The following is a 13,793-nucleotide window of genomic DNA, read 5'->3' on the forward strand; positions in this document are numbered from 1 at the left end:
ACACAGACGGGCGGTCCTGTCAGCTCAAACACAAACCTGCTCATTAGCTTTTAAACGCTGAAGTGACATCAGCAGCGAGTCAGAGACATTTAATAAAACCATCAAACATCCAGATGTTGCAGCAGATACTTCATCCCTCGTTCTCGGGCAGGTGTGAGCTGGTTCACAGGTCCGACGAGCTGCTGGAAGTTTAACTCGTCGTCTGTGACCCTGATCTGATGTTCATGTCTTCTCAGAGCGCGTCTGGTTCCTCCTGACACTGTCGAATGTTTCATCCCGTTCTGCGAATTCTGCTTCATGCAGAGTTTGGGTAAGTTCGGTCTCTTCCTGTGTTAATGTCCTGGTTCTGTATTAGTTCTCTTGTTTATAGGGCTGCACGATTTTGCATAAAATGAGAATCACGATTTTTTGGCTTAGAATTGAGATCACGATTCTCTCACGATTTTCTTTTCCAGTATAAATATTTATTGCACTTATTAACTGCACATCAACTTCGTAACAGTTGAGACTGAACATAAAAACAATAAATAAACATAAAAACAACAAATGTCTCACGTTTTGTTGTTGTACTGCTTGAAATTCCGTCTCCACCGTTGCTCGACGCTGCGTGTACAGAGCAGGTAGTGCAACAATAGAAAAATAGTTGCGGGACGGCACTGTGTAGCGTTTGTCTAGGGTGTTGATCGTTTTCCTAAATCCCTCCTTTTGCACAGTGTTGATGGAGCCATATCTTTGGTCAGGTGATAAGTGATAGCCTCCGTAATGTCTTTGTGCCTGCGGGAGGTCGACGGGTATAGGGAAGCGCTGTATAAGGTTCCCGTTATTGATGTTTGGGTGGTTGACCGGGACGGATTTTCTCCTGTCACTTTCTCGTCATCCCTGACGTGCTCGCCGTTGTTGTTTCCCTGCTAATTTTAGCATCACACGGCACAGCTTCTGTATCACGTGGTATAAGGCTCCGCCCTTGTCATTTGTTGAGCAGGAAGAGTGAGCGCTTGTTTTCATGCAGATTACGTCCCGGATCAAAATGCGGTACAATCGTCGTCTTTTTTTTTAAAAATCGTTGTCATTTGGAAATGAGATCGCACATAAGTATGAATCGAGATCGCGATTTTCTAACGATTAATCGTGCAGCCCTACTTTCCTGTTTTACTTTGAAGGTCGTCTCTCTCGTCAGATCGGTCTGTGGGTTAGACTGAGCGTGCTCATCACAGCTGATTAAAATGAATAAACTTACGTTTCTCAGCCTCTGCCTTCTCTTTGTCGGCCATCTTCTTCTGACCTGTGCAGCTCCTGTGCCTCATCTCCCTCAGCATGGCCTGCACCTCCCTCATCTTCCTCTCCCTCTCCTCGCCATCCTCCTCTGCCTCCGTCTCGTTTAGCGAAGAACTGTTCGACCTCAGCAGAAGTTCTGTGGACACACAAGCACAAGGGTCCAAGCATCGCTCTGCCTCCTGTCAGGTCTTCAGATTTGAAACTCTGTTCTCACGCCGTACCGTTTATATTGGCGCTCACGTTCCCGAGGAGGGACAACACATCCTCGGCCCGCCGGTACGTTCTGTTTGTGCCACTGTGTAGCTCGCCGACCCGGCTGGTCATTGCCGACGTCTGGAAAAAAAGACAGCTGTCAGATTTTATGTGTGTTAATGACGCACGTGTGATACAAACCTGTGTGCTCTTCTTCCTGCTGCCTGTAAAACGTCGACAGACAGTTTGAACAAACGGAAACCGAACTGGCGTCGAGGAATCGTCGCCGTGAGTCTGGAATGTTAGCGTTAGCCTACGGCCCGGTGACAGGTCTGCATCATGAAGTCAGGTTTTTCCGATCACCCGTGAATGCACCACCGGAGACACAGCAGACCCCGCCCTCCTCGCTGCCCTGGCTCAGGATTAAAGCTCAGAGAAGAGCGGGCCTTTACAGGAGGCGCTCCCAAAGTGTGGATCTGGACCATCGGAACAATCGTGTGTGTGTGTGTGTGTGTGTGTGTGTGTGTGTGTGCGCTCCTCACTTTGTTCTGCAGCTCGTCGATGTCCTCACTGATGGTGCTGATTTCTGCCTCCAGCATGTCGGTGCGACTCAGGCTGTCTTGCAGTGTGTTGTTGTAGTCCTCAATGGCCCGCTGAATCATGGGAAAGTGAGTTTGATTAGTGCCCCTGCAGCACGGTGCTCGCAGCCTCAGGTGTGTGCTTGTGCGTGAACTCACAGCGGCGTCCTCCATGGACTTGTCGAGGCTTTGCAGCTGAGCCCGGGCAACGGAGCTGGCGTTCAGGCTCCTCAGCCGAGCCGACGCCGACAGGAAGTCGTCGTCAAGCCTCTCCAGATCCTCCAGCAGCACGACGACGCAGCTGTCGCACACTGAGAGAAAAACGCACACGCTGAGCTTCACCGGATTACAAACGCTGCAAAGAGCCTCTGAGTGTGTGAGACTCACGCTCGCAGTGGATGCCGTGCAGGTCCTCCGTCGGGACGCTGTACCTCTGCAAACAGACGTCACACTGTCGGCCCGTCATCCCGTCGGGACAGCGACACTCTCCTGTGCGCGGGTCGCAGTGTCCTCCTCTGCAGTCACACTCTGCAGGTGAGGGAGGGGCTTCAGGTTAAACACACCAACATGCAGCGCAGTGACTGATCAGGCCGCTGCAGCTGCCTCACACTGACAGACGTCATCTGTTATTGGTCAGATGATGTCATTAAAGGCCGTCAGAGCCTTTAATGACATCATTTGACCAATAACATGGCGGCATGGTGTTAGCAGGTATCTGTGTGTGTGTCACGCAGTAGATGTTCCTGTGCTAATCTACCTGAGCTCTTGCTTTCTAACAGTCACATGCACAGGGAGGCTTCAGAGAGCAGCTTGGGGTCAGTATCACGCCCAAGGATATTTGGCAACCAGACTGGAGCAGGTGGGGATCGGACCGCCAACCTTCCCGCCAACCTTCCTGCCAACCTTCCCGCCTACCCCTCTTTTGTGTGATGATGTTTGTGTTTCCTCACTCTTGCAGCCGTTGGGTCCGTAGTCCCAGAATCCAGGAGTGCACTGCCGGCAGCTCGAGTCGCTCACTCCAGGCCTGCAGGCGCACTGACCGCTCTGAGGGTCACACGGCTGGACGAGCGCCGCAGCGGCGTCACAGTCACACTTACGGCAGCCGGAGCACGAGTCGAAGCCAAACGAGCCATCCTGAGAGGAGGAGTAACAATAATCTGAATGAGCATTTTAGAATAACATACGTGTTCTGAAACTGAGCAAACACGTCACCAACCGCAGGACTGACCTCTGACCTCGTTACATCATGAATCACCTGACCCAGCACGCCGTTTCTCCTCTTATACGGCTCGTTTTTTTGTGACTCATTTAGAAAAACGTATGTTTCCGTTGTATGCATGTTTTTAAAAAGTATTCACAGACCTCTTTCTGTCATCACTCTGTGACAGTCTGAGCTACATTCATATGTTCTAAAGATGGCGCCGCCGCGTGGATCACTGTCGACTCCTCGTGCGGCTCTAGACCACTTCCAACATGGCGGCCGTGTTTAAATGACAGATGTTGTGGTGATGTGACCTCAGAGAGCGCTCTCACCTCGCAGCGATCGCAGAGCGGCCCGGTGACTCCGGGCTTGCAGCGGCACTGTCCGCTGTGCGGGTCACATGACTCGGTTCCACACGGAGAGCAGTCACACTCTGCATTAGAAAGCACACACACGCTGAATCCACCTGCAGCCTGCACTGCCAAACCTGATCACGTGACCGCGGGACGCCGAACTCACGGGTGCAGTTTTTGGCGTTAATGGCGTCGCCGTAGTAACCGGGGGCACAGCTCTCGCAGCGCGGCCCGGCCGTGTTGTGCATGCAGCTGAGGCAGTGTCCCGTCAGCGGGTGGCAGTCGGTGAACAGCATGTTGGGGTCCGAGTTCCCGCTGCAATCGCACGTCTGACACCGGCTGCCCAGAACCACCGGGTTGCCGTAGAAACCTGGGGCACACCTGTGAGAGAGGCCGACAGGTGAAGCATTTTTAACTGAAATACCTGATGATTATGATGGATACACAGCGTGTGGCGTTTTCCTTCCTACCAGCATCATTTGTATATTTAACTTTATCATTCATTTCATAAAATTATTAATTTTTATTTGATTTCTTAATGACTGAGAACGTTTCAGGGTGATTTCAGCACCATCAGCCCTCACTTCATCCTCTGTCTGAAACAGGCTGTTTAAGCTCCTCCCTCTGCAGACCAACATTCTTTCTGATTGGCCCTCTTACATGGGTGGAGCTCCTGAACCCTGAGTATTTGGAGACGAGGTCGCCCGCTGACCTCACTGTGAGGAGCATGTTTAATACGGACGTCTGGAGCGCGGCTCCACTCGTTTACCTTTCGCAGTTCGGTCCGGCGTAGCCGGGCATACAGCGACACTGCATGCTGTCACCTCTCTGCACGCAGCCCTCTGCAAAACTACAGACAGACAGGAAGGAAGAAGAGTGAAAAACTACAAATCAGGACAGCATCAAAGCACGTGGGAGACTCTTAGTTTGAAAAACAGGAAATGTTACTTGTGGCGTTCCTCAGGGCAGCAATGTGGGGCCTTTAACATTTTCAGCTTCCATATTTACTGATGACTAAACACTAAATGCGCCTGAATCATTGAACCTTAAATTCATGCTAAATTCCCAGTATTCCCAACAAACATACAGGAATGGGCTGAGGCATAGGGAGTGGAGGTACTGACTTGTTGGATGGAGCTCTCAGCGGGCAGGGGCAGCTGGAGCACGTCACGGCCTGACCATCCACGCTGTTGTTACCTAGGAACCCCCCCTGGCACGTCTCACAGTGGTCGCCGGCCGTGTTGTGCCGGCAGTTCTGACGGACAGAGACAAGAATGGTTAGAGATCCGTGACATCAGAGCGAGAGGACGTCAGGAGGCAGCGTGCAATCAGAGCTCCTCACCACACAGATCCCAGATCCATCCAAACACTGGTCCGAGTGTCCGTTACAGCTACAGGGAACACACTTCCCCAGGAACAGGCCGATGGTGTCTCTGTAGTACCCCGGAGCACATCTCTGCACACACACATCACGACCTTTAACCTTTATCCGCCATCACCGCCTCCTCTTTGCGAGTCACCACCCCAACAAACCCAGATCCAAACCCCGTCCCTCACCTGGCATGAGTCTCCCAGGTAGTTGGCGGGACACATGCAGATTTCCACATTGTTGGCGTGGCGTCCAACAGGCAGGCTCTCTGCACCCTCTAGCACGGCGCCACGCAGCGACACGGACTGGGCTGACTGGGAGTGCAGGGCTCGGATCTGCAGAGACTCCAGCCCGACCAGAACCATCATCAGCTCCTCTCGGGACACCGGGTTACCGGTCCGAAAGTGACGGAAACTTCCCTGTAAGCACAGGAAGGACACGAAGAAAACATCGTCATCGGCTCCGCTGTGAGGTCACGTTCTGACATCAGCTGAGTGACAGGTACAGGTGCACTAGCTGACCAGAGCTTACGCTGCACAAGTGTTTACAGGGAACCTCTAAAACGACTTCCTGAGGCCTCTCATGGGGTCAGGAGTCAACAGCTTTCTAATATCACAGAAGAATGCACAGGTGACGTTACCTCAACGATGTGGACGATGCCCAGGTGAGGCTCCTCAGGGGACGAGTATTCTCTCTCCATGAACACCAGGGTCATCTGGTTACCCTGGACAACAGAAACAGGAAGTAAAGCTGTCAGCATGCTAACACACAGCTAACGCTACATATGAGAGGGCACAGGTGTGTGTGTCTGTGTGTGCACGTGCGTGTGCGTGCTTTGCACCTTGAGGATGATGTCGGGTTTCGGGGCCTCGGCGGGCAGAGGCAGCACGTCTCCTCTCATGGTCTGCGTGTGCAGACGGTACCTGAGATAGCCTCCGTAGGAGGAGACCTGTGCAGACAGGAGCAGATCAAAGCTCAGACACAAACAGAGCACCACGCGGCGTACAGGCTGATGAAACACAAAGCGCGGCCTGCAGTTTATCTGCGACAGATAAAACCTGCACGTCTGCTGCGCGCATGCAGGTTGCAGCAGGCTGCCATCTGAAGCCGGTCGTTGGAGCGTAACAGCGGGGGATTTAACCGTCAGAATAAAGGGTGACGCTTTCACACATGAAAGCTGCTGATCTCCGTCTGAGCCTTTGGTCGGCTGTGTGGGACGTGTCTGTAACAGAGCGAGGGATTCTGGGACTCTGTGAGGCCGTAAGCTTTAAAAACAGATCTGCACCTGGAGACGGCTCAGGCTCACTGCTGGCTCATCTTCACCCTCATCCTCTCTGAGTGCACACAGATCCATCAGATAAAGGCGTGTTCAGACTCCAACTACCCGCCCGGTTCTTACAGCACCTGACTGATCTTTAACTGGAATAACTCACCTTGTCTCCCAGGTAAGTGTTCGGAGCGTGCCAGTACAGCTCCTGATAAACATCGGGCACGTCGGTGATGTCGGCCTCTACCAGGTCCTGATCTGGATACACGATTACGGGGACTTCCTGCCTGTCGGCTCCCAGCAGCACCCAGCCCTCCATGTCCATGACCTGCAGAGACGACGCGGCTGCTGTGAGGCTCAAAGTCAGTAAATCAGTGAGCATGTGGAAACGTCACAGCATTCAGCAGCTTTCTGAAACTCTGTGAGCTCGAGTCAGGATCAGCTCGCTGCAGAAAAACTACCACAAACATCAGGTTGTGTTTAACAAAACAAGCATATTATGGGATGTAGACGAGCACCTCGGTGCGCCTCATGCTGGAGCTGTGGCAGCGGCCGGTGGCTCCGAAGCAGAAACAGCTGGTGCATCCTTTTGGGTTGGTCGGGTCCAAGTGGAACGTACCATCTCTGCACTGATCACAGCGAGGACCCTGGACGTTTTCCTGCAGGGGGAACACACACACACACACACGCACGCACACATACAGCAATGTCAGACACACAAACATGACAGACTCGTGTACGTTTGTGCGTTTGTGTACGTGAGTGCAAACCTTGCAGAGACACTGTCCTGTGGACGGGTCACACACTTCCTCCTCGGCCCCCGCCTCGTTGCAGTCACATGGTCTGCAGTTGGGGTAACCGTAGAAACCGGGGGCACAGCGGTCGCACTGACGTCCGACGATGTTGTTCTGACATCTGGAAACAGAAAACGTTGTGCCGAATCTCAGCTTCTATAACCTTTGACCTCTGTCTGTGTGTGTGAGCATGTACTCACATCTTTGTGGGATCAAAATTGGAAGTTTACCAGCCTTGTGGGGACCAAAATATCCGTCTCCACAAGTTTGAGGACATTTTTTTGTGTCATGGTCACAGTTAGGTTATTGTGAGGTTTACAGTAAGCGTAATGAATACCTGACATGTGTGTGAGAAGTGAGGAAAGACACCTACAGCTGCAGTCTAGGGTAATAACACTGTTCACCACAAGGTGGTGCACTGGGTCAGCGTGAGCTTGATTACATTAGATCATTAAGAAGCTGTTCTCTTGTGTGATGGCAGCCTTAGGAAAGGAGGCGGAAGAGAAATGAGGTTATAAACAAAATAAACTTTAGAGCTTTTTATTGTCATTGTGCGGTTTCTTGCACAGTGAACCACAAAGGTGCAAAAGTAAAGAAAACAATATACAACGAGGAAAAAAAGCAAAATCTATGTATAGATATATGTGAGTAAACTATATACATGGTGTATGCGTAGAAACACTGAAACAGAAACATTGTGGGGCTGTATACAGGGCAGTTATATAATATATTAAATAAATAAATAAGAGTGGAGGGGCTATGCTCATTTGGGGTGGGGATGGTAATTCCACTGAGACCAAAATGTTGCACAGAACAAGGAAAGACTGAGATATTGCACATGAGATGGCAGCAACATAGTTGATCTGCCCCCTGGTGGTGAAAACGTGCATAACGGACACGAGAGAGGTATCAATCTGAAATTGAGCTATCCAAAAAAACCTCGTAGTTTGTAAAATTATAGAAACTTCACAAAGAAATGTTGCAGAGGATCAGGCAGTCGGAAAGTTTAAACCTGGCAGCTTCAGAGAGCACACAGCCACCGGAGCGAGACAAACACACACAACCCCTCTTTGTCCTGAGGTCGCTTCCTGTTCGTCTTACCTGCACTGCCCACTGAGCGTGTCGCAGCTCACATCGGGCGCGATGATGCCAGCGTGAGAGCAGTTGCAGACCTCGCAGCCCACCAGCGGGTGGCAGCCAAACGTCTGAGGCTCGCACTCGGTGCATTCTGGGAGGACGGTCCTCGGCGGGCAGATGCAGTCCCCCGTCACCGGCTCGCACAACCTCGAACCGCAGTTACAGGCTGCAGGTGACACGGGAAGGTGAGTGAGAGCAGGAACACAAGGGAGCGAGACAGGAAAAACCCCACGCGCCTTCTTCACAGCAAAATAAAAGTTTTATGAATAAATAAGTGTGAATCTCGGACGCCGTCCCTGCAGCGTTTCATCGCGCAGCCTTACACTCGTCTGCACACTTCAGTTGTTCCATTTTTCTGCTTAAAGACGACTTGAAAATACAGGAAAGGTGAGATGGTGAATGATCTGTTCAGGCGAACACTCACGTCTGCAGTTGGGGAATCCCCAGTAACCCGTGGCACACGTGGAGCAGTCTCGTCCAATCACGTTGGGCCTGCAGCGACACTGACCGCCAAAGCGTTCGCAGGTGTCGCTCTCAGCTCCGACTTCGTGGCAGGCACAGGGCAGCGCGCCGTTGTTGACGAAGGCTGACAGAGATATGGCCGAGCTGAGGCAGAACGGCGAGGAGGAGGGACTGCGGGAGAGAGGAAGAGTTCACACCTGTGGGGATGACGCTAACACGCTAAACTACTGCCCAGCATCTTCACCCGCTCACCTGATGTAAAAGCTGTTTTGACCGCAGAGTCTGATGAAGTCGTAGGATTTGTCCAGCGGCTCCTCGCTCAGGTAGCTGGAGCTGTAGCTCGACTCAGGAACAACCAGCAGGTAATCCTGCAGACACGAGGAAGAACGTCAGCTGCTGCCTCATCTCCACCTCAAAGGAAAAAACTATCCCTGAACGTCATTCTGCAGCATCAAGCGTAGCTGTGATGCAGAGCAGCGACACTGACCAGCCACAGCGTCTTCCCCGCAGGTATCTGCACCGTGACGAGTAGCTCGTGGTCCGTCACATCCAGAATGATCTGATTCTCCGACACCAGGACGTCACGGCAGCCGTAAGCGTGAGGACAGAACGAGGCGTTGACGTGTCCTGAGAAACAGGAACAAAATAGAGCCAATCATCAGCCCCCAGCACCAGAAGCTGCAGTTCCTCTGATGCCCAGCAGAGGCAGCAGTGAGTCAGTCCCACAGGCTTCTAAATTATTTTAAGCCTAAAAGTTTGCATTATTGGGGGCGTGGCCTCTGTTACTGACAGGCGGCTGTAGCTGCTAGCTGTCTGCTAGCTTCACCTGACCTCTGGGCCTGTTTGTGCTGTTGGAGCCTTCAGGAGCATTTTTAGTGACATCATGTGACCAATAACAGGGCGGAGCTCCAGTTTTGATGCACAGTGAGATTCATGATTTTGATTGGATGTTACTGATTAGCAGGTATCGCTGTGTGTGTGATGCACATGCAGTCTGAACATGTTTCATTACAGCTTTGAAAACTGAGCCTCAAACTCCAGCCACAGGTTTATGTCCATCTTTTATATACAGTCTGTGGTGAGAATAACCTGACTAGCTTGTCATCACTGACGGTGATGCAGCAGATCCAGGATCAGACTGTGTCCTTACCCTGCCAGATCCGCCCCCCGTTAATGAAGACCTGTACGGGGTAGGTGGGGTGCAGAGGCTGGTGGTAGTGGAGGATGAAAACGTAGCGGCCGAGGGCATGGACCCGGGCAGAGTACATCACTGCATTCTGGGTAAAGGAGGCGACGGGAGAGGAATGATTACGGTGTCAGACACATTCGTGGGATTTTTATCGATCCTTTAAAATGTGTGCACGTCTCAGTCGGGTTCTGTAACTCCGTTATGTTTCACCTGAGATAAAAACGGATCGCGTGCGACGTCACGCATATCTAAACTAAACACCCCCCAACAACACGCCCCATCACCATCAGTACCTGCAGCGAGTCCAGCCGCACGTGGTCGGTGTTTTCCGCTCCGAACGGCGGTCTCTCCAATCCCATCCAGTCTGGCTCCTCTCTCAGAGGAGGCGCAGCAGCAGGGGAGGCGGGCTCCTGCAGGGTGGAGGAGCTCTGGCCCTCCTTCAGGAACAGAGAGTCTGACGGGGTCAGGAAGCGTGAGGGGACGCAGGAGGAGCTGTCAGGTGAGAAGTGTCCGTGCATGCTGATGCAGTGGACGCGCGGGGCTACGTGCTCCATGCTGAACTGCTGTCTGGGCACCAGGTACACTTTGTGCTGAAACACATGTGCAACACGCATTAGGATCGAGCTGATCAGGTGACCGATCATGTGATGCGAGAGTGACTCTCACCAGGAAGAAGGTGGCTCGGTCAGCGGTCAGCTGGATCTCTGCGTCTGAGGAGAGGGAGAAGACCGCCACTCTGTTCCGCTCGTCGACAGCCACGACTCGACACAGGAAGCTACACACGCACGCACGCACACACATTTAAATGACTTAGCATGAGGCAGCGCGCTTTCAAACACGTCCTTCTCTGTAGTGGGGGGAGGAGCCTTGCAGCTTACCTGTATCTGCACTGCAGCAAGGTGACTCTGTGTCGGTGCGTTCTCGCTCCCGGCACGTTGACAGTGACGGACAGCGTCTGAGGAAGCTCTTCTTCGCTGGAATACTCGAGGACCAGGACGTAGTCGCCCGGAGACGAGAGGCGCCCTCGCAGCTCGACGCTGATCTGCGCAGAAACCGAAGACGTTAATTTAACCTGCACGTTTCACCTGTGGACACATTTCACGGCTGTCTTACATCCAAACCGCTGCAGACGGCCATGTCGGGGTGACGCGGGGAAACCTTCTCGGTCGGGCAGGGGCGGGGCAGGTGGTTGTCGTTGCGGCAGCTGGCATCGTTGCCCGAGATGGAGGGGAAGGAGTCCAGAGACAGGTACTTGTAGAGCAGACAGCTGAGAGAGAGACACACACATCAACGCATCTAAACATCTGCTCCTCCCTCCGGGCTCGCGCCAGGGATGTGTGTAAACACGACGCTACAGAACCACTAACAAAAGATGAATGACGTGAGCGTATTTACTTCTGGCTGGCGTCGGGGGCGGGGCTGTAGGTGCAGGGCTCGCTCACTCTGATCTGCAGGATGGGAGCTTCGTAGTAGGCGCTGGGCAACAGCACCAGGTAATCCTGCAGGATAGAGCAGCAAAAGTCATTCCCTGTGCACACGTGGTGAGGGGAGCAGCACGGAGGCCTCCTCACTGGGGTGGCGGTGGGTTGCAAAGTGGTTTACAGGTGTGCAGCAGCAGCTTACACAGCCTCATTCTCAGAATTACAAACAGCTGAGCCATGATTTGTCACCACCTGTGTATTTGCACGTGTTTGCGTCTCACCAGCAGGACTCCCTCCGCCTCGATCACCACGGTCCAGGTTCCCGGGTTCAGCACGAAGGGCTCCACAAAGGGAACGTTGACGAAGGTCGGCTCCACGCTGGGAGCGAAGACGATCGGCTTGGACTGTTCGGAGCCTTGGACACAAACCGAGACGTTAGGAATGAGCACAACACGCATTCCTCCCCTCTGCTGCTCTGCTACTCAACTTCTACTGATACTTTCATGCGATTGGTGGAGAACCTACCTCTGCGGCTGCCCTGATAGGCTGTTATTTTACCCTTGGTGGTGGTGCCCTCAGAGCTTATGTATCTGAGGATGAAACGAGTCAGATAGACGTCTGCCTCGCTCATATAAACCTGAAGCCTCACCGCAGTCTACGAGGACATCGTCCAAACAGAGGACAGGAGGGAGGGGAGAGGGAGGTTGGAGGGCAGACAAGATCAACATTTGTCCTCAAATCCCTGAAACCTGCACTGATCTGTGGCCCTGAGGAAAGACACGGCGCCGCCACCACCAGCAGCCAAACGCAGCCGAAGCGCAGAGACCGAAGCGTCGCGAGGAAATCGAGAGAGAGTAAGAAGACTTCCCACCTCTCCTGATTCCTGCGCTGCCATGGAAACACAGAGTCCCCTCCCAGCACTTACAGTTCCCGCAGTGGTGGCTCCGGCCGTCCTCCACGACCGTCATCCGGCCCCAAACATCCGAACCTCGCCGGTTAACATAACGCAGCACCACAAAGAAGACGTCCGGAGAGTCGACCGACACCGACACCAACACCTTCGACTACCAAGGGAGCAGAGAGCAGGACGAGGAGCAAAGTAGAGGATCAGAGGAGGCGCACAGAGCGGAGGAAAGAGAAGGAGGAAGACGAGGGGCAGGAGAAGGAAGAGCAAAAGAGACGCTGAGTAAAGGAGGCAGAGACGACAGAAAACACCGACACAGAAACCAGGACAAAGCGACATAATACAGTCTGTCTGCTACGCTCACACGGGACAGGAAGCAAACATTTGAAATGCATGCAAGAGCTGAGACGCAGTCCTGCGACATGTCCCAACAACATGCAGCTGGGCCACAGTAACATAATTACACAATAACTGCACACACTCACACATTATTTTAAACAACGTCAATCAGATCCTTCCAATAAGGAAGAAAAACATCCTACAGCTCATGTGTGTCTGCTGTTCCTCTGCCGTCCAGCAGAGGCAGCACTGAGTCAGTGTTTGGTGGATAATCTTCTCTACAATCGAGTTTGCACCATTAGGGGTGTGGCCAACAGAAAAGGTCAAAGGTTATGGTCCTACCTGAATTGGGGACATCTGAGCATAACCTCTCCAGCTGAAGTTGGGGAACTCTTGGGGGTTGTAGCCGAATCTCACCGGCCGGCCGTCCAGCATGCTTCCCTCCTCAATCTCAAACTTCAGGTGATGGAGGTCAGGGAAGTAGTGATCCGGACGAGGTCTGCCGGCACAGGAAGTTCAATGAAGTGAAACGCACAGGCATGCTGGGATGAAACACGGACTGAAGAACTACAGAAACTCAGGCCGTGACGACCCGAGGCAACGACAGACATCTCTACATTTAACCACATCTGTCTGTTACAGGAGACTAGAACTATGGGAAATGGAGTCCTAACTTAGCTTCACTGCAGTTAAACTTCCTGAAATCTGTCTGAGGTGTGCTGAACTCACAGGTTACACTTTGGCCCCTCCACGCTGGGTCTGCAGCGACAGTGGCCGCTCCTCTCGCCGCACGAAGGACCCACGGCGCCACCGATGTCACACTGACACCCTGAAAAAACAACAGGTTAACAGCTGAAACAGCACACCTGTACCTGAGTGCTCAGAGCACCGCTCACCCCGGCAGCCAAAGTAGTCGCTCTCCTGCAGGTTGAAGAAGCCATCTTTGCAGGTGGAGCAGGTTCCGCTGCAGACGTTGGGCTTACAGTGGCACTGACCGCTCTCCTGCACACACCAACAAACCATCTCAACCATTAGCATGACAACAGCAGCAGCCAGGACTTTATTAGAGAAAGGGAACGAATACAGGAAAAAAAAACCCAAACAGGCAGCGACCTCCTGCAACCGCTCACCGACCAATCAGTGAACAAACATTCACTAACACCACAGGTTACCTGAGGTCAGCTGACTCACCTGAGCACACTCGGCCACGGCGCTCACCGTCCCCGCCACGTTACACTCACAGTCTGCAGAGAAACAACCTCAGGTTACTCTGTGTGTGTGGTCCTGTCTAGCTATCTTTGTGAGGACCGAA

General features: G+C 52.8%; 1 protein-coding gene across 3 annotated transcripts in view; it reads right to left on the minus strand.

Moving 5' to 3' along the window:
• The window catches only part of lama5 (laminin, alpha 5), an 81,164-nt gene that overhangs the window by 21,966 nt on the left and 45,405 nt on the right, over positions 1-13,793 (minus strand). For 2 of the 3 annotated variants that reach the window (XR_014909001.1, XM_085393154.1), the window contains exons 19-51: positions 13,673-13,725; positions 13,378-13,483; positions 13,211-13,310; positions 12,824-12,980; positions 12,164-12,302; positions 11,520-11,653; positions 11,213-11,316; positions 10,931-11,084; positions 10,696-10,859; positions 10,484-10,592; positions 10,111-10,407; positions 9,779-9,905; positions 9,116-9,255; positions 8,881-8,996; positions 8,591-8,799; positions 8,131-8,332; positions 7,006-7,150; positions 6,754-6,894; positions 6,402-6,563; positions 5,810-5,917; positions 5,609-5,692; positions 5,157-5,387; positions 4,942-5,055; positions 4,724-4,854; positions 4,369-4,449; positions 3,766-3,980; positions 3,579-3,679; positions 2,996-3,179; positions 2,433-2,573; positions 2,205-2,356; positions 2,010-2,120; positions 1,497-1,608; positions 1,238-1,411 (exon numbers count right to left, since the gene is read on the minus strand). Coding sequence is in view for 2 of the 3 variants with exons in the window: in XM_085393154.1 (XP_085249280.1) it covers positions 1,238-1,411; positions 1,497-1,608; positions 2,010-2,120; positions 2,205-2,356; positions 2,433-2,573; positions 2,996-3,179; positions 3,579-3,679; positions 3,766-3,980; positions 4,369-4,449; positions 4,724-4,854; positions 4,942-5,055; positions 5,157-5,387; positions 5,609-5,692; positions 5,810-5,917; positions 6,402-6,563; positions 6,754-6,894; positions 7,006-7,150; positions 8,131-8,332; positions 8,591-8,799; positions 8,881-8,996; positions 9,116-9,255; positions 9,779-9,905; positions 10,111-10,407; positions 10,484-10,592; positions 10,696-10,859; positions 10,931-11,084; positions 11,213-11,316; positions 11,520-11,653; positions 12,164-12,302; positions 12,824-12,980; positions 13,211-13,310; positions 13,378-13,483; positions 13,673-13,725 (4,698 nt within the window). In the remaining variant the exon portion in view is untranslated. Of the gene's footprint in view, positions 1-1,237; positions 1,412-1,496; positions 1,609-2,009; positions 2,121-2,204; positions 2,357-2,432; positions 2,574-2,995; positions 3,180-3,578; positions 3,680-3,765; positions 3,981-4,368; positions 4,450-4,723; positions 4,855-4,941; positions 5,056-5,156; positions 5,388-5,608; positions 5,693-5,809; positions 5,918-6,401; positions 6,564-6,753; positions 6,895-7,005; positions 7,151-8,130; positions 8,333-8,590; positions 8,800-8,880; positions 8,997-9,115; positions 9,256-9,778; positions 9,906-10,110; positions 10,408-10,483; positions 10,593-10,695; positions 10,860-10,930; positions 11,085-11,212; positions 11,317-11,519; positions 11,654-11,763; positions 11,894-12,163; positions 12,303-12,823; positions 12,981-13,210; positions 13,311-13,377; positions 13,484-13,672; positions 13,726-13,793 lie in introns of all 3 variants that reach the window. The other variant, XM_085393155.1, reaches the window with a different exon arrangement.

Source organism: Rhamphochromis longiceps, linkage group LG20 (genome assembly GCF_057381845.1).
Source record: "Rhamphochromis longiceps isolate RC_006_pf linkage group LG20, R_longiceps_female_GT1.1, whole genome shotgun sequence".
In the NCBI taxonomy this organism is placed as follows: Eukaryota; Metazoa; Chordata; class Actinopteri; order Cichliformes; family Cichlidae; genus Rhamphochromis; species Rhamphochromis longiceps.